This window comes from Falco punctatus (assembly GCF_963210335.1).
Source record: "Falco punctatus genome assembly, chromosome: 1".
NCBI lineage: Eukaryota > Metazoa > Chordata > Aves > Falconiformes > Falconidae > Falco > Falco punctatus.
Window position 1 is genome coordinate 102161073 of NC_137580.1, and position 27568 is coordinate 102188640.

At 45.5% G+C, this 27568-nt stretch overlaps 1 protein-coding gene across 6 annotated transcripts in view; it reads right to left on the reverse strand.

Moving 5' to 3' along the window:
* The window catches only part of AUTS2 (activator of transcription and developmental regulator AUTS2), a 796643-nt gene that overhangs the window by 70062 nt on the left and 699013 nt on the right, over positions 1-27568 (reverse strand). For all 6 annotated transcript variants that reach the window (XM_080401885.1, XM_080401886.1, XM_080401887.1 and 3 more), the window contains one exon: positions 4111-4159. In XM_080401885.1, the coding sequence (XP_080258011.1) occupies positions 4111-4159 (49 nt within the window). The remainder of the gene's footprint in view (positions 1-4110; positions 4160-27568) is intronic.

The window sequence follows — 27568 nt, forward strand, 5'->3', positions numbered from 1 at the left end:
AGGGAGGGATACCACCACAGAACCACCCAAAATGCCAGGGCTTGACCTGACCAGTTATTTCAGCCAGCAGTGACGACTAGTAACCCAGACGCCTTGATCTACCTCCAGCTGAGAGTATAAATATTTCCCTGACAGCTGGTGGTGCCACAAAGCAGAAGGATTCATAAAGTTTACATGAACATCCTGTAAACAATTTGAACATAAAAAGCTGTAACAGCCCAATTGTGTTTCTGATCAAAGGCAAACTTCAATACACAGCACAAATGAAAACTTCATCACTTTGGGACTCATTTCTCCCTCCAGGAAAAGCTGTTTTCCAAGGGTACGTAGGAGGGAGTTAACATAAATGAAATACATAGTAGTAGCAGGAGCTGCCTGCTCTACAGCTTCAGATGTGTCTATTTAAATTATTAAGAGATAATGGAATTTAATTACGCTGATAAGTCATGTCACAAAAATTCATGAACAAAACCTATACTTTGGCCAGGATTAATGGTGCTAAGGTTGACGCTTTCAGAGGATAAGGAAAAGTTATGTTCGTTCAAAGACATAGGGACTCCAAGCAGCAATCCCAAACAGGAAGGTCCAGCCTGCAGGGAGGGAGGGGACAGACTGGGGGATGCAGGTGGGGACGCATTCCTCCTCCATCCCTTGTCCATCTCATTTACTCAGATGTTAACAGCTGCTTTCTCAAGCATTACTAAGGGCCCAGACCCTTTGGTGGTTACCTCCCAACACAGCCACCTGGATTTCCATGGGAATTATTTCCCTGGATAATTTTAAACATGACAAGGTAAAGCGTTCCTGCCCAAGCAATGGAGCGCGGGGCTCTGATTCACAACCAGGGACAATTTATTGCAGCAGCAGCTACAGCGATCCCTGCCCTGGGGACCAAGGCAGGTGCCTCCCCAATTCCCAGCCCTCCTGCAGACACGGCACAGGGCTGGGGACCTCTGGCAGTGGAGCTGATGTGGGAACCCCACAGCCCTCTCCAACCCAGCATCGCTCGGCTAGGACACGGACCCCAGCCCTGAGGGGCCCCAACACCCACATGCTGCCCCCCAAAACTCACAGGACCCATCTAGATTTAGGGATGCATCTTCCCATTCCCATTGGCAGCCAACTCCCAAATGGAAGCTGAGAGACTTCTCAAGGGGTTTTACTGCCCCTTCAAGGGAGGTTTGGGGGGATTTCACTATGCTCGAGATTTTTTTAATTGTCAGCATTTCTGAGGAAGGGACTGTTCTGCATGACACAGCCACACTAATTCATTGCACCTAGAGCCTGACCTCATCTTCAGCCTTGAAATCCACAACTAAATGACCAAAAGGGTCCAAATGTATATACAAGACCTAAAACACTTCAGGATTTCTAAATGCTTTGTAAACACATTACTTCTGTAATCTCTGCTACCTCAGCTATAAATAAATCTGCAAAATAAAAGTGGTAAGAGGGGAAAAAAAAAAAAAAAAAAAAGAAAAACAGCACACGTGAGACACTGGTAGCCGTGGGACATCCAAAAGGAAGGCTGTGGACAGAGGGATGTGCACTTGTCAGTCTGCCGAGCCGCCCCCCCCCCGCCCCCTCCCGCGCCTGCTCCATCAGCCAGAAGCTTTGAAGGTTTCATCATGATTTACCCAATGCTAAATCTGACCTTTCTTACAAGTGACTTTTATTGCTTTTGGCAAAAGCAACCATGGACAACACAGGGGGGAAAGAACTGGCCTGGAAGCAAACAGACTGAATTGCAGAGAGAGAACTTGAACTTGGAATATATCAAAGTGACAGCGCCCGGGCAGTCGCCAGCCGTCCCCAGGGCAGGCGCTTAGGGAAGGCAGCAGCCCCCCCACTGCCTCCAGCCCCTGCACCTGGGCTGCCAGCGGTTATTGACTTTATCTCCACACAGAGGATTTTTTTGAGGCTCTTTTCCTGATATTTAGCAGTTTGAATGCTAATCCCTTTAACAAAACTGTCCCCTATGCTTTTTCCACCCTCTTTCCCCCTAATCTCCTCCTTGCAGTGCAAAAAAAAAAAAAAAAAAAAAAAAAAAAAAAAAAAAAAGTGAGAGGGGGTGGAGAAAGGAAAAAAAAAAAGAAAATACCAGTCAGCCTAGTTTGGCCGCACCTGGATTTGCATTGATTCTTCCCTTGTCATTCATGTTACCAACAGGAATTAGCATATGGCTTTAAGGGGAAACTCAGGAGGAGAAAAGAAAGACGCCATTTTGATGGAAATAAGGGGCAAAGGAATAATCTACCATCAACTAAAAAGCTTATTTGTGTACGGTTTCCCAAGCAAAGCTTCGAAAAGCCCATGTTGATTTTAGGCTACACAAAGAAACCCTAATCCTTTCAAGGGAACTAAATCACCAAAGAAAAGTATCTCGGAAGAAAAGGCTCCCTGTCAAGCATGGGTATTCACAGCCAAATAGATGCCACGAATTAAGCTGGGTAAGTAAACAAAAATAAGAATGTGGGAAATGTGTTTGACTCAAAAAAAAAAAAAAAAAAAAAAAAAGAAGAAAAAAAAAAAGAAAACGAAAGGAAGAGGAAGAGAGGCCTACTCTTCATCAATCACCCCCCGGGGGAGGAGAGCCCCTGCCCTGGTTACAGGCCTGCCCCAGGAATGTGGATTCATGGATTCACCGCCAGGCTTCTCCTTGCCCTGGCCCAGCCCCAAGAAAGGGCTGCTCAGATGCCAAAGCTTTTTACAGCGAATTAGCAAAATAAAGATGCAGTCACATGTAGTTTGGGGGCCTTGGGTCACTCCAAACACACAACTCTTCCTTTCTGCTCCTCTTTGTCACCCACTTTCTGCCTATGGAGGGGCCGAGGGGGGATCTGTAAATGCCATCCATCAGAGACGGTGCGTAAGCTCGCCAAGGGACATAACCTCGCCAGGCCTCAGAAATCACAGACTGTACCTCCAAAGGATGCTAATTTATGAAAAACAGTGATACGGGCCCGAAACACCATTAAATACAGGTATAATTCAACATGCAGCAAAAGCCTTCAGAAGCAATAGCGTATCAGCATGGGAATCCAAACATCACGTACCATCCCCAGTTAAACCAGTACGGTCTCACAGAATTAAAAGACACAGAAAAATAACAGGATGATCCACTGGAATGACAATCCCACACCTGGTGAGAAGCGCACAGGGCAAACACTGAGCAAATCCACACCTGCTCAACAAAACCAGCTCTCCTAAAGCAAATGGACCCAAAGGTCCCCAAAAACCATCGAGGTAGGGTACATTGTGTTCACAGCCAGAAGCACAACCCTTTTACTAAGCGGTTACCATGCAGTACCATTAAGAAGTAGGACAGTGGGGTAAAGAACAGACCCATTTTAAAGGCTCAGTATTACACTCGTTGGCAGAGCCGCTCCCTCGACCTTCCTTGCATAAACACAAACCAAATCAAATTAAGAATTAAAAATAAAAAATCCCCTAAGCCTATGGTCTTTCTAATAACGCTCCTTCAGGACAAGCTCTGCACAGAACCTCACTGGCACTGATTTAGGGTAAATTTTCCCTTAATGTACTGTTATATCATTAGCCACTCTCTCTTTGGATTGCTGTTTGGAAAAAATTAATGGAATACTGAATATTTAAATGTGGCCCTCTATATCATTTATTAACTCTACAGAAAGCACACAGCACAGTAAGCCATAGTTTATGACTATTATCCTGTGAATACTAAACGTTGGCTGGTTATTACTGTCAGCAGTGCAAATTGGCTATTCATAATTCCACGTCTATCATGTAGCTGATGAGTAACAATCAAGTTAAAACATTTTGAAAACTCTTACAGTTATTTAAATGAGCCTAAATTAAAGCCATTTGTAAAATAAACTATTCCCTAATATTGTTATTTAAATTAATTCTGACCTGGCAGGCAATGCATTATTTAAAGCCTATATTTTATATTAAAAAAAGCAATTACCAAGCATACAGAACATGTCTGAAACCAAGAGAAACATAAAAAGCACTAACAAGCTGATTGCGACATTTCTGCAAGACAAGTTACATTTCATCTCCCATTGAAATTGCCATGAAAAGAAATGTGTGGGGGAAAAAATATGTTTGTGATGTGAATTGCAGTCTTACCTTTATTTGTAACAGCGTTGAACAGTTTTTCAGAGCTGGCATCAGATGCCTGAAAGACCAATAAAAAAAAATGTTACATTTTCTACAAGTGATAGATTTCAAAAGGCATGGTGGTATATTTATACACACACACATATGTATGTATATTTTAGAGAAACAAATCAGGTGACAAAACCAAGGGAGCTGATGGGAGCTGCAGTATCCGAAGAAAACGTCCGTGAGGTGGTGCTGTTTGGCTGTGCTTCACCGCCCTGCAGTGCAGATATTTATTTGGAAGGATTCTATCTCATAAAGAAATTTATTTTCTTATTCAACATATTAGCAGCACAGAAACTATATGTTTGTGCTCTAATTACCCAATACATTCTGATATTGATTTTGCAACGGAGAAGGATCACGATTTTGGATCAGACACCCCAGTTTCAGGCAATTTGCAGAATTGCAGATTTCTTAATTAATTTGTAAAGTATTTTTGGAGACCCCTACTCTGTCTACCATTTGATTTTTACCATCTTTAAAGCAGCGCTGATAACTTAGGTCAGTAATTTCTCAAATTACTGTTACAAGTTCTTTGAAAAATAAAAGAATATGTCACTATTTGATACTAGTATGTATTAGTACATCTTTCCACTTAAGATTTGGCTTCGTTAGAGTAACTGATTCTTGACACCACACTCTGTATACACTAATAATCAATTTTATTTTTCATCAAGCTATCTTTATCCGTGGGAGGATTTTCCTCCTCGTGTTGTGTTACCAGCTCATCTGCTACTGCTGTTTGTACGCGAGCATGCCAGTTAATCTTTCCACCTATTATTAAAAAGCCCGACTTAAGTTTCACACAAAAACGTAGAGCTCCCCTTTTCAGAAACTCTAACAGCAAGAAACCAGACGGGGGAAGATAACATAGCAAACGTGAATTTTACAAACATCCTGAGCCCAAAAGCAGAACACGCTAAGTTTATGCATCTGTGCGCTGCTGTGTTTGCATGCATGCACATATATAATACACACGTAAGTACAGCTAAAGCTTAAACTTCTACCACCTACACATTCACAAAACGCAGAGAGCCGTTCGATTTTGAACTGTATCTTGGATCCAACCCCACTGAGAGACAGTCTGCTTTTTGCAAATACATTGAAAGAAATGTACTCCGTAATGAAATATTGCAACCAGGGATAAAATGCAACACTTGAGAAAGATTTTTAGTCTTCTCCTAGAAACAGTTTTCTCACTGGATTCAGGAAAAATAATGAAAAACACTGTCTGTTTGGAAAGCAGGCTGCGGGGTTTTTTTTAAATGGAAGGAATTTCTCCATTCAAAACCAGATAAAAACCATCAGACAAGCCACATATATTGGATACCTTGGCTATACTAAAAACTTAGATGCAAAATTACCGATAAACAAGTAGATATGGTTCAGACTGCATATCACAGTGTAGTAATACACTGAAATAATTTGTTTGTCCTCAAGTTAACAACATGCAAGATTTCTATAATTAATTATTAAAAATAGCTTTATTCTTTTTCAGAATTCTAGACAGATTGTACTAGATTGCTGTTAGCTTATTTAAAAGCTGAGCTGGTGTATTTCTTCTCAATTAAATACCTTGCAAACACTGGATTTATTACCCTATGATGGATTTATTACTCAGTGACGACTTTCTCTAAATTAATGAAAATATGCGAATAATGCACAAATTGAAAAGATCAAGAAGGCCATGTGCTTTAAAGAGCAGTCCAATATTAGTCCAACAAATGTGAGAGATGCTCAATGCTTTCCTAACTTACCAATCAGCCTGCTCTCTGATTAAAAACAATCACCATTTCCAGTGAATTTCATCTGCTCTGTGGTTTTAAATGCAGCTTGTCTCAGAAGTCAAAACTCTCTGAACCAGTCTTTCTTTTTAGAAACTCCAGTATTAAAAACCAAACAAACTTCTTACAGTTTCAGCTATCACTTTATTTCACTGCTTCAAAGCAAAACAGCACAGGGAAGCTGTGAGTTTCCTATATGCTTGATTTTTCCAAGCACTGGAAAGAGGAAAATGTTGTGGGGGTTTTTTGGGCATTTTTTTTCTTTTTTGGTGTTGTTGTTGTTTTTTGTTTTTTGTTTTTTTTTTTAAGAAGTTTGCTCTAATGCCAAGCGTAAGCCAAGGGACTGGTTTTAAGCTATGTTTTTTCAGGTGAAATCTTTTCCTGTGGCATCGCCTAAACCAGTCAGAAACACTGCTGCGAGATGTGGAAGTGGCACTCCTCGGACATAGCGTGGTGCACAATGCACCCTGCCTGGGAACCGCTCCTGAGCAAGCTGGGAGATAATGATCAGTACAACACGCACCTAAAAAAAGGGATAATTTTACAAAGACAAAGCTTGTCCGGGAGTGAGCCTCATCCTGCGTTACCGACCACACGCTACCGAATGGAAGAGCAACTTGAAAAAAAACCAAACATTGCTTGGGTTACCGTAAAAATAACCCCAAAGCCATTTCACTGGCTTGAATGGCGAGATGGAACTTTTGACTGCCTGTTTCATTACTTTAAAATTTGATTCTAAATATGAAACAGCAACGGGGGTAGCACAGCAGTGACAGAGCAGTGAAGACACTCTGTCAGCAGATAAGATACTGTACCCATTTCCAGGCAACTCTTTATTTTTTCGCAGTTAGGCAGTCACATCATGCAACAGCAGCGCAAATTAATTTAAAAAAAAATCCCCAACAACTCAGCACTGAGGCAGAAGGGGACAATGCAATGCCTTGGCAGCGCAGACCTAAAACCTGCTCTGCATGGCCAGGAATGTGCGCAGGGCACAGAGCGCCTGCACAGCCCCGGCGGAGCTGCCAGGCAAGGTGCTCGAGCCTCGACGGTCAAGCGACGGAGGGGGGCTCGGCCACCCCCCGGGCAGCGCCCAGCCAGGCTCTCCCCCCGCTCCCTTTCATCCCGGCCGCTTCCAGGTCTTGCTCGGGCAGCTGATGGAAGGGCGCTACCCGTGGGCAAGGATGCGGCGGGGGGAGCACCCGGGGGGGGGGGGGGGGGAGAGCATCCCGGGGTGGGTGAGCACTCCGGCCGTGCGGGGTCCCTGTTGCCCCCCCCAGCAGCCGCAGCTCCGGGCTGGCTGCGAGCAGTTCCCTTCCTCGTACTTCGCCCCTTTTCCCCTCGAAACCCCCTCGTCGCCGAGCGCTGCTGAATCCTTCTCAACGCGAAACGAACGAGCCGGCAACCATCATCGCCATCAGAAAAAGATCACCCAGAGGGTATTTTTCCCCCCGTCAAGGAACACGCCGTCGCCCCAGCGGGTCTGTGCCCCCGGCGCTCCCCGCCGCGCACCTGCCCGCGCCCGCGGAGCCAGCGCGGGGCCCCGCCGCCGCCCCCCGTGCCCCCCCCCCCGCTGCCCGGCCCCGTGGGGCGAAGCGGCGTTACCTGCTGGCCCGGGGGCAGGCGCGGCCGCCGGCCCGGGGCTCATGGCGCTGCGGGAGGGGCGTGCGGTGCGCGGGGCGCTCCGGTCCAGCGCGGCGCTCAGCGTCCCGCCGCCAAACCCCAACTAATCCTCCGAGGGACAGCTCCGGGGGCCGGGGGCGCGGGCCGCCCGGCGGGCATCCTTCCCGGCGGCCGGGCCCCCTCCCCGCTCCCCGCAAGATGGTTCCCTGGGAGGCGAGCGCTGGGTGTGCGGGAGCGCGGGGAGCCGGGCGCTAGCGGAGCGGCAGGACAAAGAAAACCATGTGCGGCGGCGGCGAGCGGGGAGCAGCGACTCCGCGGCGGCAACTCCGGGTCCCGGCGGCCGCTCCTGCCGCGCTCCTCCCTCCGCGGGGTCCAGCGCCGGCGGCGCGTCCCCTCCTTCGGGCGCCTTTGGGTTTTGGGTTTTTTTCTTCTGCTTTTAGGTTTTTTTTGTTGGTGGTGTTGGTTTTTTAAGGGGGGTGATTTTTTTGTTGTTGTTTGGTTGTTTGTTTGTTTTTAAAAAGTCATGCCCGTTCCTCTCCCGAGGCAGCGCGGGCCCCCGCCGGGGCACTGTCCCTCCCGCCGTCCAGGCTCGCCGCGGCCGCGCTCAGGTGAATTCCATCGGGGAGCAGCAGCGGCCCGGCCCCAGCTCCTCCGGCCCCGCCGAAACCACCGTGCAACCCTGTAATTCCCGGCGGGGGCGGCCGCTCCGCTCCGCGCTGCTCCGCCCGACCCCGGCTGCGGGCTGCCGGCCGGACCCCTCGCCGCCGCCCGGGCGCTCCGCTCCGCACTGCGCGGCGCTCCGAGAGGCGCTTCCCACCCGGCCGCGCCGCCGGCTCCTCCCCCCGCCCCGCCCCGCCGCCGGGCCGGGCTCCGCGCCCCGCCGCCGGCCGGGGTCCCCACCGCGGGGGCGGGGGGCGGGTTCCCCACGGCTCGGCCGCGCTGCCCGGCCCCCCCCCGGCCGCGGAGATGGGATGGCGGCGCACGCCCACGCGCATCACTCGCTACAGCTCCGCGGGGGGAACCGCGGGTCGAAAACACCGTGTTGCATTTAACATTTTTTTTTTTTTTTAATTTCTATTTTTTTAAAAAAAACTTGAAAATAAACGTCCCTAACTTCGGACGGGGTGGCGTGCCTGGAGACCTCCTGCTTGTCCCAAAGCTGCACCCCTCCCGGGGAAGAGACCCGGTGCTCAGGGGTACGCGGTGGGGCCGGGGTCCTGAGCCCCGCTCTGCTCTACTTCCCGCACCAAACGTCACGGCCAACGGCCGGTGGATCCCTGAGTCACCGCAGGTTTTCCTTAAGCGCCGCGCACCATCACTAACAGCTGCCGCAGAAAGTAAATGCGCAGCCACGTTATTGTATAAATGCTCATTCACTGGTGCGTGGAGCCAACTGAATGTCTCCTACAAACCAAGGTGCTGTGAGGACAAGAGGCAGCGATGCTCACCGGCACAGCATCCCCGCACAGCCAGGAGTTTCTTGGGAGATGGAGAGGTGCTAAGAGAAGGCTGTGGGCTCAGCAGGCCTTGCCCGGGAGCGTTTTCAAGATTTCAGATCTCCAAATTGGTTGCAAACCAATACCGGGCTCAGAGTGCTCGTGGAGTTAAACTCCCTTAGGTACGTACCCTTTGGATTTGGGTTCAGGCTGACAAACCCTACTTGCCCCAAGCCCTTTGGTGAGCACTGCCTGGAAGAGGTGCCCCTCCTAGGACAGAGGGTGCTACTCCCACCGGCAGAAAGCAAAAGCCGAGCCAGAACTCTGGGTGTGTGGCTGCCCCCCCCCCCCCCCAGCCTGGGGAGAGTTATGCCCCGACATCCAAGGGGAGCTAGAAAAGAGACATGCAGGTGTCAGCTCCAAGGGCCCGGCCTGGGTGCCAGGGTGGGCACGTGGCCCCCAGCAGTCCCCAGCAGCGGCATGGTGCCCTGGGCGCAGCCACGCACCCAGTGCCGTGGTGGTTCCGGTGGCTCTGCCTGCCGCCAGCACTGCGGTGTCAGAGAGGAAGGAGGGAAAGGTCTGAACTGTCCATGCAAGTCAAAGTGCTGTACGTCAGGAAAAACTCCTATAACAAACTTCCGACCAACTACCTGTGAAAAGTAACAGGATTTCATGGAAATATTTCTCATTTGTTCCTCATTCCATCACCGTATGATCCATTTAAGAGCAGTTTTGCCCTTCAGCATCACATTGTGGCTTCTCTAAAATTCTTACATGAGCTACAGTTCCACTGACTACGATGGTTTCCAGTGGGACAACCACGTGGGATAATGCACAACCAACACGATGACGATAAGCAGGAGAGGAACACATCTGCAACAGCTCCCAGTGCAGACTGGCCGCAAACACTGCAGTGCTTTCGCTGCATGTCTGATCAGGAGTGTGAGCGCTTTGGTAAAACTGGGACAGATCATCCTCATTGGAAAATTAAAACACTGTGGCCAACTCTAGAACCTGGTTCTAGCAATGGAAGTAAGAGTTCTTTGAAGGTGGCCACCTTAGCAACGTTATCTCTATATTTCTGCAACATACCAGAGCATGGACTTTGGCTGATAAAATTTCACAGTTTTTTTGCATCTCCTAATACATATATATTGCAAAGATAATCTTGTGCCGCCAGAGAGGTGGTTTCCATCTCCTCCTCTAGAAACCCAACAGAGATGGCTTCACGTCTGGTTTCTAGAATAAACAGTGGACAGTAGCCAAAAGCCATCGCAGTCGATTGGCTATTTCATGAGCTCAGTGAAGGAAACAGATGGCTTGAGTGCGGTTTTCAGTCTCCACCAAAAATAAATTAATAAAGGCATTAAACTGGCAAAGCGTTCTCTGCACAACAACTGGGGTAGCCTGGGACTGCACGGACAAGCGAGACTGTACCTGGATGAGGAATTAGTGTGCAAAATTAAGGTGTGGCAGCTCATATATTCTATGAGCGCTTTGGTCAAAACTTTCCACATCTCAGCATGGTAAGAACTGGCCTAATTAAAGCCTAGACTCCTCACAAGACTTTGATAAATTTAGCCTGGATTAAACTACAGGCTTGTCTGTACTGGATTTTTCAAACGTTAACCGCATGCCACACCTGAAATCTCAGCATGCGCAAAATCAGAGATGCATTTACCTGCTCATCTCCCTAGGGCTGTTAAGGCTTATTGGCAGGGCTGTGGGCCTCATTATGTTCATTATTCGTGCCTTAGAGATAAGTAGAGGACCTCTGGTTTCCTGCTAGAACATTATGCATGCACAAAACGCGTTTTATAATTCTGAATGAGAAGTCTGGAGTTTAGGAATTCACCCAAAGCCAAATTAAATCAAGGGGGGGAACAACCACCACCACCTCCTAATGATTTAAATGGCCTTTGGACTAAGCTTCCCCCTCCCTTGACAGCATTACTTTCCTGTGTTTTAGGTTATGCCTGGATAGATCTTTTGAAACCTTCTGTCTCTTATCTGTGTGGGACCTTGCCAGAATTTTTTTCATCTGTCTGTGGTCTCTGTCAGCATCAACATTTGTTTCTGCCACAACAACAGCCAAATGAAGTGCATTGAACTTGGATCAAAAGTGATTTCAAGATCTTTCACTCTCCTAAAGAGGTTTTTGGATCCAACTGTTTTATAAAAATGACCTAAAGCTGCCTAGACGGCAGGCAGAGAAACAGACATTTGTTTCCAAGTCGTAGAGTAATTCCAAAGAAGAATTACCCATCTCTGGCACAAGGAGCAAATGAATATTGAAATTACAGCAGATTATATTGGATTAAATTATTTATGGCAAACCTCACCTCACCTGGAAGGTTCTGCAGCTTTTTCCTGGCAACATGAAAACTGGATATTCCAATTCTTTGGTATTCTGTGAAAGACTGGAAACATTTATGTTTCCATTAAGTTGCTAATCTTTCCAGAAGACATGACGGTGTCCGAGTTAGGAGCGTGATTACGAGGCTTTATAAAGTCCTCCATAATGTTTTGAAAACATACATAATTTTGTCCATTACTGGATAGGAGACGCTGGTTCTTCTCCCCAGGAAAAGAATTTATGGTGCTATCAGTGGCGTTTTATGACTTTGGACAGCAAGCTACGGCATAACGTCCCAACCAGAAAGTACTTAAACTCTAACGCTTTAAAAAGGTTCAGGAAAAGGACCTGTTCTTGAGAGTGACCTAAACCATGACAAAATCTATGCTGGTTTATGCCGTAACAAGGTACCAAGAGATGCCATTGAGGTACGTTGTGGCGAGGCTGGGTTCTGTCAGGCGGCTGCCCCTGCGCTGCTGCGTGCAGCATCGGCCCCGAGGGCGAGCGCCCGGTGTGCCCGGCGGGCTCCTGGCAGCAGATGAAGCGATGCTTTCGTGTCAGCCCTTCCAGCACGGACAGAGCACTCGTGGGCTTTCTGCTGAAGTACGGCAGGGGAAAAGGGGATACAAAAAGTAAACGCACCTTTTAGAAGGAAACAGAACTCCTGGACTATACAAGTTCACTGGGTAAGCTCTCACTGTAAGGAGAGCTTTTCATTTGACAAAGCAGAAAACTTTTGCGAGAGCGTATTAATGACAGTGCAACTTTTTTATTATTTTTATTTTTCTGCAGCATTTGCAAAACTAAACCACTTTGTAATCCCTTCTTTTATGCAGAACAGATTGCAGTTTTAAGCAGAGGCCCATAAACTGCAGGTTCAAAGAAACCTGAAACTGAATTAGCATAAAAGCTGGAATTCTCATTTAGAGGAACAGCAAGGCAACCGCTCTGCAGGCACTTTTATGATTTTGGTTTCAAATGGAAACAAAGATAAAAAGTGGGGCTCAGGGAACAATAGGGCTGCTCTCTCTTCCCTATCCTTACGGGCCCAGTCCTATAAAATACTAAGTGGTCTCCACTGCTTCCGAGGACAGAATTTAGCCGGGTTTTGTGCACCTGGAGGAGGTTTGATAAATTCTGAATCCATTCGTTGTACCGAAGAGAAACCTTAACTGTCCTACAAGTGTGAAGCCACTTCTCCCCCACGCTTCTCCAAATGGTGTGAAATCTTTGAGGTGAACACCACAGTCACCTTTCCTTCCCTCTGCCAACCATGAAGAGTGAGAATCCCCAAACTTACTCCTGGCTGTAACTTCTCAATCAGAAAATACATGCATTTTACCTCTTCTTCTGCATACCTCCCTGTGGTTTGAATTCTGAGTTACTGATGGAACATGGGTTAGCTGGATTTAGCTCCTAGATGCCTTGCTGGGTTCCTGAGCTGCTACTTACACTACAGTCTAACCGGGAACGTTTGTAAGATCCTATCACTAAGAAGATAAAATATAAATTCTTCCCCATCCACTAGTACTCCTGTGAATACACTTCATAAATGCACCACTTTTAAGCTGTGGCCATTATCTTCCCCTAATTTCTGCCTGCTAGCAGGTTCTGCAACTGAAGAAGTATTTCAAATTAATTTGTCTGTCAATATCTGGGTACTGAATCAACTAATAAGAGAGAAATATTTTTCATTCTCTTCTTCTCAGTCAGAAGAAGAGACTTTCCTATCACTGAATAAAGCATCCTTTATTGCACACTGTAATCCCATTCTGTCTTTCAGGTCATTTTTAGCCCAGAAAATGCTGAATCAGCACCATAAACCAATCAAGTAATTTCTTTCATTTTCTAACATTTAAGCAAAATAATGAAAATCACATCTCATTTGATGAGGAGAATATACGATAGAAATCTCTTCTTCCAAGGATAATTTTAAAAGAGGTATGCCAAGTAAAGAAATACTATTGCAGAAACATGTAGCTACAGTAGGGTCTCTTCTGCTGAATGGATAAATTCCATTTTTGACTGTCATCTCATATTTAGATAGTAGATTATGAACAATAAATCTGTATGTTTAGCCAGCTTCTAAACCATGCAAAGACATTAACTTGGCAAAAGAATGACCATTACTTTGATGAATGAAACATTCCCCTAAAATATTAATGTGCAATATGGTAATATCCAATTGATAACCAAAAAAACACCCCACCCCACGGCAGATTTAAGTAACTGAGATGTATATGAGAGAAACCGAGCAACATACATAAGAGGAGTTATTATGGCACTGTTAGGAGAACCAACAAATGGAAAAAAAGCTTGATAAATATTTTCCATAACAAAACACAATTGGTTTCAGTGGGATACAGCTCTGTTTCTCATTAGTTATCCTTCACTTGTCAGACAAGTTCCATATTTCACTGAAACCCGCTGAGTATTCTTTATAGTTTGCTGGGGAAAGTGGCTATACATTTAGCACATTCCCTTTATGCTGTGTGTTTTCACAGGTCTTTCTTTAAAACACACTGTACATGCTTTTGCTTCTTCCCCTTAGGATAGTGGGTTTCAACATCCAAGGAGAGTTTAAAAGCAGGTAACAAGTCATCACTTTTGAAGCTGCAGAGCAACTGAAGAGGTGCAATAGCCCCAGCAGCCATTATCAGTGCCTGCCAGGGTGCCACGGTATCAAGTTATATGATAAAGCACTCAGCTGACACCAGAAAAATAATCATTCTCTCTCTCCTGCACCACCCCCTTTTTCACAAGGAGGCTTTTTACACTCATTAAATGCAACCTTATCTCTGAAAGACTGCAATCCTCAGCAAATGACAAGTGTGCCTAATCTCATTTTCTGACAAGCGATTCTGACAGCACCTTCCTTTTGATTTCTAAGACACATAGCTAGACATATATTAATCTGTCAGTCATCGCCCCTAGGAAGGATGGAAAAAAAAGGAGAGACAGAGATGAACATTTGTGAATGCGAAGGCAACAAGGCAAGAAAGGACTAAGGGTCCTTTTCTGGCTATTTTAAGCGACACAGCCGTGTTTCTCCACTCTCCCATCCCGACGTGGCACCCAAGCCACTTGGTGTGCGGCAGAGCCGCATGCCCACGTGCCTGCCAACGCGGACTCACATGTTTTGTTTCAGGTATTACCGTGGCCCAGTGGTCAGGTGTGGGTATATCGTCAGGTCTTCCCAGGTGCAGAAGGCAGCTGGACTCATTTCACTTCCCTGCGCCTCCATTTTCAGCATGGGGTATAAAAGCATTGCGTAAAATCCAAGTGTTATTGTCACCACGGTGCATATGTAAGCTACCGACATGGGACTTCCCCTTGCTGGTTCTCTAAAACGTTGAGCCTTAGTTCCAAATTTACAGATTATGAAGTGTTCTGCAATAACACTTCTTTTGCAGCAAGAAATGCTTTGTCATTCCAGTCACCGTAAGCCCTACTTGGCTTTAGTAGCCAGCCTGGCTGGAACACGTTAGCGGGTACAGGCAAAGACAGATTTGATAAAAGCATCAAGATTGAAAGCATCAAATTGTTGTCAGGTCTTAACAATTTTGTACTAATGCTCAAAGTGCTGTAAAACGAAAGCGTTTAGCACGACATCGTGGCCTGGCAAGGTGCGAACTGGAGAGGCTTGTCAAGACTGAGTCAAGTTGCATTTTGAGGCTACAAAGAGGCAGGATTCCCAAGAACTCCCGGCTCTACTGTGAGAAGGTGGATTTAAAAACTGAGACCGTTATGAGCCCTGACAATCAGTGGTAAATTGGTGCAACTCACGTGGATTCGGCGCTCAGTCAGTGTGCAAAATATGGGCACTTTGTGCATGATCTATGATATCCATAGGTGAGCACAGGGGTGTGGCGTGGGAGGAGGTAGGCTGTTAGGTAGCTATGAAGCAGTGTAAAATCAGTAAGATTCTACAAATGGGACCCAAAGGAGGCAAGACGATTAAATGAGGTGGGAGGCAGTGTTCTTCACCTTACACAGGCCTGTTAGTTATGTTCCTCATAAACACACCTTCTCCCTCTTAGCATGTGAGTCATATTAATATCCCTACCCACCAAATGCTAAATTAGAGTAAATTATACAGATTTACATTCCAGCGTTTGCTCGCTGACCAGTTTGCACTTGCAGAGAGTCTCCCCAGCCGGCAGCACACCTTGTGCCCGGGGATGTCCCGGGCACCGCGGCTCCCAGGCTGGCCGAGTCGGGTACCCCTAGCTAAGAGCTACTCTCCGCCTCCTCTCCCTTCCACCGCACGATGTTAAAGTGCAGGAGAAACTTTATTGTTCATAATGGGATAAGAAAAAAAAATAAAAATCAAATGAAAGCAAAGTACAAAGGGGCTAAAAACCCAATGCTTTAAAGCGATGCCATTTTCATAGTAATACAGTCATTAAGTACTTGTTTGATGGTGCGAAAAGTAGGCCAAGATCTTTGCTAATACATTTTATTAATCAATACCTGCACTAGAAGATGAGAACAATTAAAGTTTTCCTCCTTGCTCAGACAAAGCAGCATAAAGCTTGTGATCTACTTAAGGAGCTCACCACTCAATGGAAAGATGAAAAGACTTCTTTAGTTTTACTTAAGAGCTGAAATGATGTTAATACTTCAAGTGTTTAGGATCTGGTTCTCAGAAAGGCAGTAAATTAGCAGTGGCAGGAAAGCTGCCTGCTGTCGCCGAGTCCCCTTCCTCGTGTTTCCACACTGATGTCATCGTAACTGAAAAACTCACAAATACGTTCTGGAGTTCACTGAGCCTGAAAATAACACTGGAGAGATTTCCTTTGCCATGCAGAACACTTTAATAAATAAGCCTGGCAGAACCGCACATCCACTGCTGATGAGCCTTATAAGGACAAATGTAAATGTGACACTTGCATAGTTTACACTGATGCTGGCTTTTTTTATTAAAAAAGGATTTTCTAGTTGCATCTAAGCTTCAGGATGTAGAAAAGAAGGCACAGATGGAAAAAGACTCTCCTAGAGGGAAAAGTGGTGGTGGGAAACCAGGCAGCTCACTGTGCGGACCTCTGGCTTGGAGAAGGAGAGTCTTCTCATCTCACAATGAGGGTCACTGACACAAGCATCAGATAAGACAGAACTGCCTAAAATCTGCCCCAAACACAGCCGTCCTCATGAGAGACTCCAGCCCTATCCCTGCAGCAGGGCCACCATCACCCAAGATACAACACTCGCATCTTTTCCACTTCTCAGGACCTCCAAAAATGTGCCTTGGCCATCATCCTGGCGGGCCACTGGTATTGGCACACAACCCCTGCACCAACCCACTTGACTGTTTGGGCTCCAGAAAAACGTTTTGATACGGGTTTCATGGCACAAGGTACAGCGTAACCACACAGAAGGAGACACTCCTTGCAACCCAACAGGCAGGGCAGTGAACAGGAGACAAAGGATATGGTTATTTCCACTCCTCAGGGGAGGAACATCCAGACAAACGCAGGCAGTGCCAAAACCTGAAGGCTGCTCAGTCTGATCTACTATTTGATCCTCTGGTAAGAGCAGAACCTCATCCAGGACCTCACGGCCCTCTGCTATGGAATGCAAGGCTCCATCACGCACATGCGCTGACCTTACAGCACACGAGAAAGCATGGGCACAATGTTGTGTTTAAAACAAATTGTTTTTTCATACGATCATTAACAGAAATATGAATGCAAATGACCTTTTAATTTGTACCATGAGAACTAATCAAGCTAATGTTGCAGCCAAAAGAGAAAATTTCTCCCTGGTCATCATTTTGGAAATGTGGGAGATCGATTTATGTCATATAGTTGACCTCTTGCTGTAAATTTGCTGTCTAGTTTCACTCAGTATTAAGCCTATCGGGCACCTTGCTGTTTCTAACCCACTTGTCAAAATTATATGAGAGTCTCGCTAAGACTTTCTTCAAGGCTCCCAATTCTTCTGCATGTCTCCACCTGGGATTGCAGAAGTCTATGCTCCAAGCGCTGCAGAAGGTCATGGTACTCACAACAAAAAGGCTGACAACAAAATAAGCAGATGGATTCTGCTCTACTCCAGCCTCCATCCACACACTCAAATCTCTCAAAGAGTCCTGATCTGAAGTCCTCTGAAAAGAAAATCCTGCTAACACAAGAAACAATTTTTACTGGCTCTCAAAACGCTATTTTCCTTTCATTTAAGATTCTAACAAAACCTAACTTCTTTGTCTCTCAAGCTCCCTTGATCTCCTTCACTTTTAGCTGTCACATAAAGTCAATTGGCTGCACCTCTCCGCTTGATAAAGACATGCCAAATGTTCTGATGTATCTTTAATGAGGAGGTAGATAAGACATAGTCCAACAAGGTGCTGAACACTTTGACCCTAAGCTAGCAAAGCACTTAAATATCTGCTTAACTTTAAGCAAAAAGAAGTCCTTTTGAAGCTAAGGGGGCTGTTCTGGCATTCAGACTTAAGAACCATGTTAGAAATTTTGCTGGATTAGGGACAGAGCCTTTGCAAGGTTGAACTGCGGTGCCTGAAAGAGGAAAAAATGTTAGAAATACACAGCTAACCCACTAGAGCCAGGCCTGCAGAGTTCCAAGATTGTTACGGAAAGTCCCTCTATTATTAATTAATGTGTCAGTCATGTTGCGTGTAACGCTGTGTGTATTGTTATTGTGTTAGCGGGAGCAGGCAGGTTTATCATCTCTTGTAATGTAATGTTTCATAAATGGGATGGAACACATGAATGATCTGCAAGGCTGAACGCTTGGCGTTTACTTCAAAATAAATGTTCGCATTTAGAAGAAGAAAGGGACAAATACAAAATAATAGAAATAAATTAATGATAGGAAGGTCACGGAGAGGAAGCCAAAAGAGTAAAATTGATACCAAAGCTGAGCTATTGTTCCTGAGACTCAGTTAATCAGTTGATCTATATCCAGCCTGGATTATTCCAGGCATTACTGGAGAAGGTGTGCTTTGAGAATCTAATATAATACATGAGAGTCATGATAAAACTTTAACCTGTTTTGATAATACAGCTAGATGTTCTACTCCACACACACCTCTAAGAAAGGCTGCTGGATCTTATCACAGTTAGTTATTAATCTATTTGTTCCTATAAAATCTATTCTTCCCCCCCCCCCCCCCCCCCCCCCCTTTTTTAATAATTCACTTTTTCTAAAGAGGAACTGATTTAATGTAGGGAAGAAGCTGCCGCATATCAAAATGTGAATGGAAAAATGGATAAGGAGATAATGTTTGTTTAACTGGGGTGGAAGAGCTATTTTAGAAATATTTTATAGCATTTAAAAAGCACTGAGTACTGTTTTATGCCTCTACCTGAGGAATAAAAGTCATAGTTATGAGTCCAGCTGTACATATTTCAATAGCAAAGTGAGATTGTAACAGATAAATAAAATTTTCTTTAAAAAGTAGCTTGAGTGGATTTTTCCTGAGTAAAACACTGGCAACCTGAATTTTAATATAATTCTGAGCATTTCAGCGGAGCGTTGTGCTCACCTGTAAAACGCTAGAGAAAACAGTGCATAAATCATTCCCGCTTAGCCCAGCATCATCTCCGCCCTGGCAGTGAGGAGGCAAGCAGCCGCCCTGGGGCCGCGCATCACCAGTGCGGCCGGGCTGCAGGCACCCCAACACCACTGCGCCACTGCCTCCCTGTTCTGTAAAATGGATATAACACTTACGACGCTTGGGTTTTGTGGGCACTTATTTAAGGAGGTTTGGCTGATTGATAAATTGCTACTATGCAAACAACAAAAACCATGTTGATCACTACCAAGTTGAGCTTCTCTGTCTATAGAATCTTACACGACATGATAATTAAGTCCTTCTACTTAGCAGTGTGTTGCAGTATTACCGCGTGAGCCTCACCCAGGACGTGCCCTGAGGAGAAGGCTATAAAAAGCTGCCTGAACCAGGTTTATTTTAAGAGCTCTTCAGACCAAAAGCCTCATCCCTGCCTTGGACCTGGCAGGAGAGCTTGCAAGAAGTCACCCTGGCTCCCCATTAAAATACTGTTAGCGCATACGAGAGGTTTTGTCTTCTTTTTAGTTCAAACAGTCGTCTGGGCGAGACAAAGAAACAAAGTGCTTGGGTCAGTGGAAATTTCTGACAAAGACTTTTCTTCCTGGCACACAGAGGGACAACCCCGCCAACTGTGTCAGGTGCCCCCCTCCCCGAATGACAAGGCAAAGGTCCTGATTAAAGGCTCTCTGGGGGGGGACAAAAGATGGCCCAGGACTTCAAAGTCAACACACTGCTGGACAGCGGGGAGGTCCCTTTTTTCCCCTCTCTCGCCTTTTAACTTAAGCTCCCGCTGACTGTGGAGGGGCTTCTAATTGCATTTCACAGAGGCTGAACAAAATGTGGTCTTGTCTTCCACACAGCAGTGACCCTGGAGGACACGGGATACGACGCGAGGTTTCAGAGCAGGAACAAAAAGAAGTTTATCATGTCAGCAAGCCGTGCAGAGGTAATGGGGAAGCTTTTTCAAGACTGTTTGCAGGTTGCCATGTTGCTAGATATGAGTAAGGGTGGCAGGTTTCTGCAGAAGCAGGGCAGCTGGCTCCTGCCCCATTGCTCTGAACACGGGGCATCCACAACCCACCCCGTGCAAGTGGGGCAGGGTTTGATCCGACACACGGCACCCGTGGAAAGCCAGACACAATTGAAGGTGGTTGCCTTGACCAGCCAAGTGAATATCTCCTTTTGTGCTGGGGAAAAAGAACCTTTGCTTGCTGACCCATGTCTGGATGTGGAGACATTTTTTGGTGTAAATTGTAATCTTGATCAAATGACACCCAGGATGATCTAAGCAGCCTAATTAAAATTCCCCCAGTGTGCTAGAGCTACGGATCTGTTGAAAGAAAAGGTTTGGCTGAAGCTTGATAGATTTGTTGGAAGTGCAGGAAAGTGGTTTTAGGGGATGCAGAACGGGAAGAAAGCCTTAAGCCAGATGTAATACGGGCAATACCGTGCCCGTGCAGACACGGGGCATGATTCAACTCAAACACGGGAGTATGCTGGAACCTGGCAGAGTCAGCACTTGGCCATCTTACCTTCCATTTTTAATGACAAAAAAAGGTCTGCATTAGTATGCATGAGCAAAACACTAGCTCATCCAAAACTAAAACAAGTCAATAAAGTACTATCCCTTTAACATTTGATAGTCTCTCTTTTCGGCTTCCCTAATGAGATTGGCTTTCTCATTCTTTCTCTTTTGCATTCAAATTTCAATCCACAACGAATTTTCCACATTACAGGATGAACCATATATCTATTTCCCCACATTGCACAACCCTAGACCCAACACAATACATCAAAATCCCGACAAGTAGAGTTTATCCTGCGTTCCCTTTGCCGATGCTAGACAATGAAACCCAGCCCTGCCGAGCCCCTGAGCTTTCTCTGTGGATGCTCACATAAGAGAATTAGACCTAGAATGAGGTTAGTTAGTCACTGCTGATTCATCATGCATTTGAGATTTGGATTAACAAACCATTCATCCCCGATTCCTTGTGTATAGGCCCATGTTTCTAACAGGAGCAGGTTTTTTTTTTTTTATTTACTAACTGACAATAGTGGAAAGCCTCATATTCACATCCATATTATAATAAATGCATTATAAATGAGTAAGTAGGAAACAGTAAGGAAATGATGTTTTACTTTTAAATGCTAATTATGGAGCCCTGGTGCAGTTAATGTGTAGGGTGTTCTGTCAATTTTTAATGTTTATGCCAAGTGTAGTCTTCAATTTAACATGAGCTTTTAATCCTTTGAGTACTAAATTGCCTTTTAATGCTTGCAGCACAACATTGTGTTTGCACAAAGTCAGGACTGAAAAATGAATTTACTACAAGATATGTGCATGTATGGAGGGGGGAGGAAGTACAAAGGACAAGATTTTTTTTTTAATGATGTTGTTGGAACCACGCAAGAGGAAGGAACTGCCTTCAGGATGTACCTGGCAATTGTTCGCAGTGGCAAAAGGCTGCTGTTGATTTAGCATCTCTGATGAAGCGTTTTCAGACAGAGCTCTCTCAGGCTCAAACAGTTTACCCAAAAACTATACCAAAAATTCATGGTTTACACCCATAAAGGAAACTTTGAGAAAAATATGGTGAAAGGAATTATGGTGAAAGAAATAAAGAGGCATCTGCATGTTCAGTATGACAAAAGTGCCTATGAAGACACAGAGTTCTTCAACTGACAGGACTTAAAAGAAATATGAAGAATATCTGGAAAAAGATACATTACATGGCCATTTACTGGGTTGGTTGGTCTGGTTTTGCTTTTTCAGCTGGCACATGATAACGTGTGCAAGGCAGTTCCTAGCTCTCAGCCTGCTACAGTCGGTACAGGGGCTACGGCACAACCCCTGTGGGGCTGAGGGTGCCGTAACCCACCCGACACAACTCCCTGTCCCTCCAGTAAACCTGAGCATGGCCAGACTCGGCGAAACGGCTCAGGAGGCCCCGCTGGGGAAGGTACAACTGGGTAGGGAACAAGACGGCTGCAAGCAGCCGACGCACGGCCAGGGTTCCTTTGCTGCGGACAGCGTCCTCGCTTGCTCCCGTGGCGGCGCTGCCCTGGCTTTGGGCAACTGGACAAGCTCCCATCCAAGCTCCTGTCACCAGTGCCGTTTACGTTCTCTCCCCAGCACACGCTGGGATGTAGGGGAGTTAAAGCAGCTTGTGAGGCTAATCCCTATTTATCTCCTTGGTGAACAGACTTTTAAAAATGACACTGTTCGCATGCTTAAAGCTCCAAATTTGACTTTCCTTGACAGCAGCCATCTCAGGAATCCCAATGAGGTTTATTTTTGGCAGTTGAGCCTTCACAGAATAAGCTTCGCTGCATGTATGGTTTTCAGCGCACCAGTGCAATTGTGCAGATGAGTAAAACTGGGGGCCTGAGGATTTTTGTATAACCTGATAACGTATCCTCAGTTTACTCCCAGGTTTAGACCAAAGGTGCAAAAGCAAATCAATTAAATTCTCTCCTTCCTTTCTCTCTTCCCCTGCACCTCCACCAACCATAACACCTTCAGGAGATATTGCAGGTATCTGAAAACATTTTTCCCTTTTGCTCGTTCACATGTGCAGTTCACACTGTCCACTCCAATATTTGGTTTTATGGGAGGAAGCACCTATTTGCTTTTCAGCAATTAGCCCGTCACAGGGAATGACGGTCAAAGAGCCACAAATACAAACAGGGTAAATTGCTTTATGATTAAATAATATGGTGTTTTAAAATGTGGCTGTAAAGGAAAACTTTGCCAATTAAAGGTGGAGTTTGAGCTGAGAAATTCAATTGCCATCGGTAGGCAGATAACTTTTCAACATTACTTTCTAAAAAACCTGCAGCTGCAATTACTCTGCGGGCCTTGCGCTAGAAACACATATGTTAAATTTAAGCACAGGAAAAGCCTCGCCACATAAACCTGGCAAAACATTTTGCATTAAGCACATGTATAACTGCTTGTGGAACAGAAAGCCAAATTAAAACAGGCTGAGGGTCAGCTGAGACGTGCAGTGCTGCACCAGCCCAGCCGCCGCCTGCCTTCACCCCACGCTTAACCAACCCCCGCTCCCTGTTCCCCAAACACCTTCTGCTCCTCCGTTTGCATCATGTGTATGGAGGCTCCTCCCGTCCGCACCGAGGACGGCCTGTCTTCCCAGCGGAGCGCAGGCATTGCCGCCAGCACCACGCACGTCCTGAGGCTGCTGCTGGTGGCCAGGATGCGACCCAGCATGGCTGGTGCTTGGCGTGCCAGGTGGCTGCCCCCAGCACCCGGCTGCACGACATCTCCCAACCATCTCCAACCATCTATCCCAGAGGCAATTACACCCACTGGCAGGAGTATGAACACTGCAGAGCAAAGGCTGGAAAAGATGTGTTTGGGGATTCTCCTGTACCTTTCCCTGGCCCATTGCCTCATGAATAGTCTCCAACTAAACATCCTGGCTTTGAGAACGGGGAGTACCAGGAAACTGTGGGGTGTTGATCATTATTTATTATGGTCATTACATCATTTCTTTAAGTCAACTACTTGGTGCTCAGAGCTTGGTGCTCAGAGTCCAGCTCTTAGGTCCAGATTTAACCATCTCACTGGGACGCTGAACACCCTAGCCCCAGTCTAACACAAAGATTCTGGACACAACAGAAGTGCCAGGTACCTACAACACTACCATGTTTTAAAGAACCAGTAAAGTATAACCCATGCTTTGAAGAACCAAAGATATGTCCTCATGTGCCCAGTAGCTTTGACCTGGTGATTTATTTTATGCAAAACCCCCTGAATTCGATTAGACACCAGTTTTAAATGCTTGGTCTCCAAATATTGGCACTGCATTTGGAGAGAGGAGATGAAGCAGAACGCACAGGCAGCGACGGCGCATCCCACCCCGCCGCACGCACGTGCCTTTGGAGCATCGGCACGTTCGTGGCTTCAGCAGGTGGACACAGCTCTACAGGCCTAGCGCAGCTCTCGGCAGTGCTACAGGCCTTACACTCAACACATTTAAATATTCCTATATTAGTCTTAAATATCCCATAGGAGGACTGGAAAAAAATAACCCTTTTCAAACGCCTGGCTGGGGTCGGACCTCAGCCCTGGCACACAGCCCTGCAGGTGCCTGAAGGCTGGAATCCCGCTGCCACACACCACCTTCCACTTCCCACTGATTTTAAAATAAGGTAGGAATGAGGTCTGATGTATTTAGAGCGTATTTTGCTTTGCTTTACCTTACCAAGCCCTCATCCTCATAAGTATCCCCCCCCTTGTAATCCTACCATTTGAGGTTGAATTTTTCTCTTTTCACGCCACTGAGGTGTATGGTGTCTACATTAGATCTTGTTCATTAATTTATCAAGGCATCTTATTTTGTATTACTTCCATGTCTTGATGCTATCTAAAGCTTTTTATATAGTCAGAGAGAAATTACAAGGTTTATAATTTCCCTCATACATGTAACAAAAATGATAAAGCATAAAATTGCAGAGCTGTGACTGATTTTATATAGAAGTTCAACAACTTCCAACAGGCTAAAGCAGAGACGCAGTTGGTTTAGGTTTGCGCCTTTAGGTCTGTGTCGGTATGCATCTGTGTGTTTATGTGTATAGAATTAAAAACTTTTTTCTGTATTTTATATGGGACAAATAGATCACACGTGGGTGAAAAGCAACATTAAAACACCAGATAAAACTCTTCTGAGAGGATGCAGCACGTCTGCAGTAGATTTGGAATTACACTGGAATTCCGTAAAACACCAGACAGCTCTTTAATAGCTCCTGTTTGGACAAGCAGATGAAAGAAGGGATTTGGTTTACCTGCATCTGCAAGATAGAGCTTGGAGGAATAAACACTCAGCAAGAAACTTCTGATTCTTTGTGCACCTGCCTAGGGCAAAAGTACCACAGCGGTAGCTTTGCTCCTGGGCTTTTGATCACACCTTGCTTTTGACCACGCTACGGCTACAGCAGCTCCAAACTGCGGCGGGACCTCCCTGGAGAGTGCGAGCTGCCTGGCCCAGGGCAGCATCCAAGCACCACACTGTGCTCTTGAATCCAGGCGGGAGGGAGAAAGCTCAGCACCTCTCAGGACCTGATGAGATCACGCCAAAGTCACTCAAAAAGCAGCAGCAACTTGGGTATCGGACAGAGAAGGCGACGCATAATCAGCCTCTTAAACCATGTAACTAATGACAGTGGAGCTGTACTCCTGACGTCCTACTGAAGACCAAATGAGATTAAATCTTTCTAATTAATAATCATTCACCCAGTATCTTCTACGTGGCTGCTGTCAGACAATTACAAATTCTCTGGCAGTGCCAGGATCCCCGTCCCAGATGTCCAGGACACCGTGAGGTCAACCCTGTGTCTGTGGCAAGGTTACGGCAGCCCTGCACCGCCCGCTCCCAGCCTCGTCAGCAGCGCTAATGAGGCTGCGGCTCGCTACAAACTCACGGCTGCCAGCGTCAGCTGCAGAGTTAAAAGAAACGCTCCCACCGCGGGATTTGTTCACGAAGCCAGACTCCTCTCCCTAAGCCAAATTTCAGAGAATACAATGTCCCTGTCGCATTGCCCTGGCACATCCCATGGCTGGCAAGCCCTGCTCTCTCCCCATCCCTTCCCAACTGCCCCAGGTGTCCAAGGCTCCGAGGTCAAGTTCCTCTGCCACTCATCCCTACAGCACACTAGGCACCGGTGAGCCTTCAAACACACAAACAAATAAAAAGCTGAACGTAAAGGTATATAAAATGTTTGTACCATGCTGATATTTTAAAAGAGCTTTTCAGTGTTGCGTCAATTCCCACGACACACATATGCAATCAATAACACAACTCACACCCCTTGAGAAGGGCTCTGTGGACTTCTGGGAACACAGACGGTGCCTTCAGACACCTAGGAGACCTGCCCGGTAACAGCAAGTGCTAGTTAAGTTGCATTACGTTGCAAATCCATCCTTATTTAAATGTATGCATGTATAAATATTTTCAGAAACTTTCAAGCACATCCTCTGGTATGGTACTATCTTTCAAAAGCTGTGAATTTCACTAAATCATTTTTAGTGCCCTAGTTCAGGATGAAATATAAATATTGTACACAAGAAATACGTCCGGCGTGCCAAGGGCACGCGCTGTGCACAGAGCTGCGTGGGGCTGCACGGGAACGTAGGGCCTGCTTGCACTTCTTGAAGACTTTTCATCCGTCAACTTGTTTTAGTGAGTATGATAAGGGAATTTAAATCATATAAAGGATGATTTTGATCTCCTTTATTTTAGAGCAAATCTGGAAGTCACGTGAGCACAGGAAAGCAACGTGATATATGAGAACGGCAAGGAGATCAATTAGAGACCCTGATGGAAAACCAAATTCCCCTTATGTCAGCCTTGCATATAGACTTTAGGTCTATAAATTTCCTTTAAAAAATTACAAATGAGAAATTCCAGTATTGCTTTTTTATGTTCTTGCATTGCCTAAGAGCCTTAGTTATGAACTCGGATTCTGCATGTCTAAAATAAAAAGACAGTCCCTGTCTTAGACTTGAACATTACATATACGAAGACATTCATTGCCCAACGGAATCCAGGCTAATGCATTGCATTCATTTCCTAAAAGCGTTCACAGGTGAAATGAAAGAGCAAACAAAATAAACCCTAATGTTACATGCAAATTAAATATACAGTCCTTTACTACTTGGTATTTCCCACCTTCGCTATTCATAAAAAGCAAGCACGAGAGCCAGAAGTTTCTCCCCTCGTAATGATGAGTGAAGGCTGGATTCTTAACTCCATGATCCTTTAGAAATTGCCTGTGTCTATTATATACTGAGAGTCAGCACCTCAGCCTGTTAAACTGTCACACCTCTTGTTCAGGTTTCTCCTATGATAATCTCCTCCCTGCTCACCTCCAGATAACACAATGCATTTCCTCTTCTACTTTCTGAGCTTATTTGCAGACGTAGCCATCCATAAGAAGCTTTAAATGTGTATTACACTACAGTAAAAAACCCCTGTGGCCCACCAAGTAGTGGGCTGGAAAACCAGTTTAGATTCGCAAAGAAGCTGGTATTAAAATCCTCAAGGACTTAGCAGTTCAGCCTGTCATGCATTTTAAGACCTGTGAATAACAGACGAGCACTGGTAATTTTACTAAAAAATGAAATTCCATCATTTCTGCAGAATAAACAAAAACAAAACAATGCATTAGCTATGCAGCACTTCTCAGCACCACAGTTTGAATGCATCATTAAAGGCAGATTTTACCCATGAAAAGTATTTTTTTAAAATAATAAATACACAAAACTTTACATATACTTTTCATTTCATTCCTACATCCTCTCCGTGGGAGGTAGACTCGGATTAAGTTGGTATAGCCAATTCCTCCAGCTCTGGGAAGCTGGAGTCCTATTTCTTACGGCTCACCTATTGTATATTGTGCTCCAAACTGGACCCTACCTGCAAGTGTAAAATTATGAAGTACAGATCTAGGATGTTTCACAGATTTTAGAAATGAAAATAAATATAATAGAGCTAGAATGTAATCTTACTGTAGGTACATCAAGTTCACATTCGCATTTCCAAGTCCTAAGGCACGCGATAAGAACATTTATGTTATTTTTCTCTCTTGAAAGCTGTTTTATTACAAAATTCAGCTGGATTCCTCTATGCTCCAATGTGAGGAAAACATGCCTTTATTAGTTAAATGAGGAACT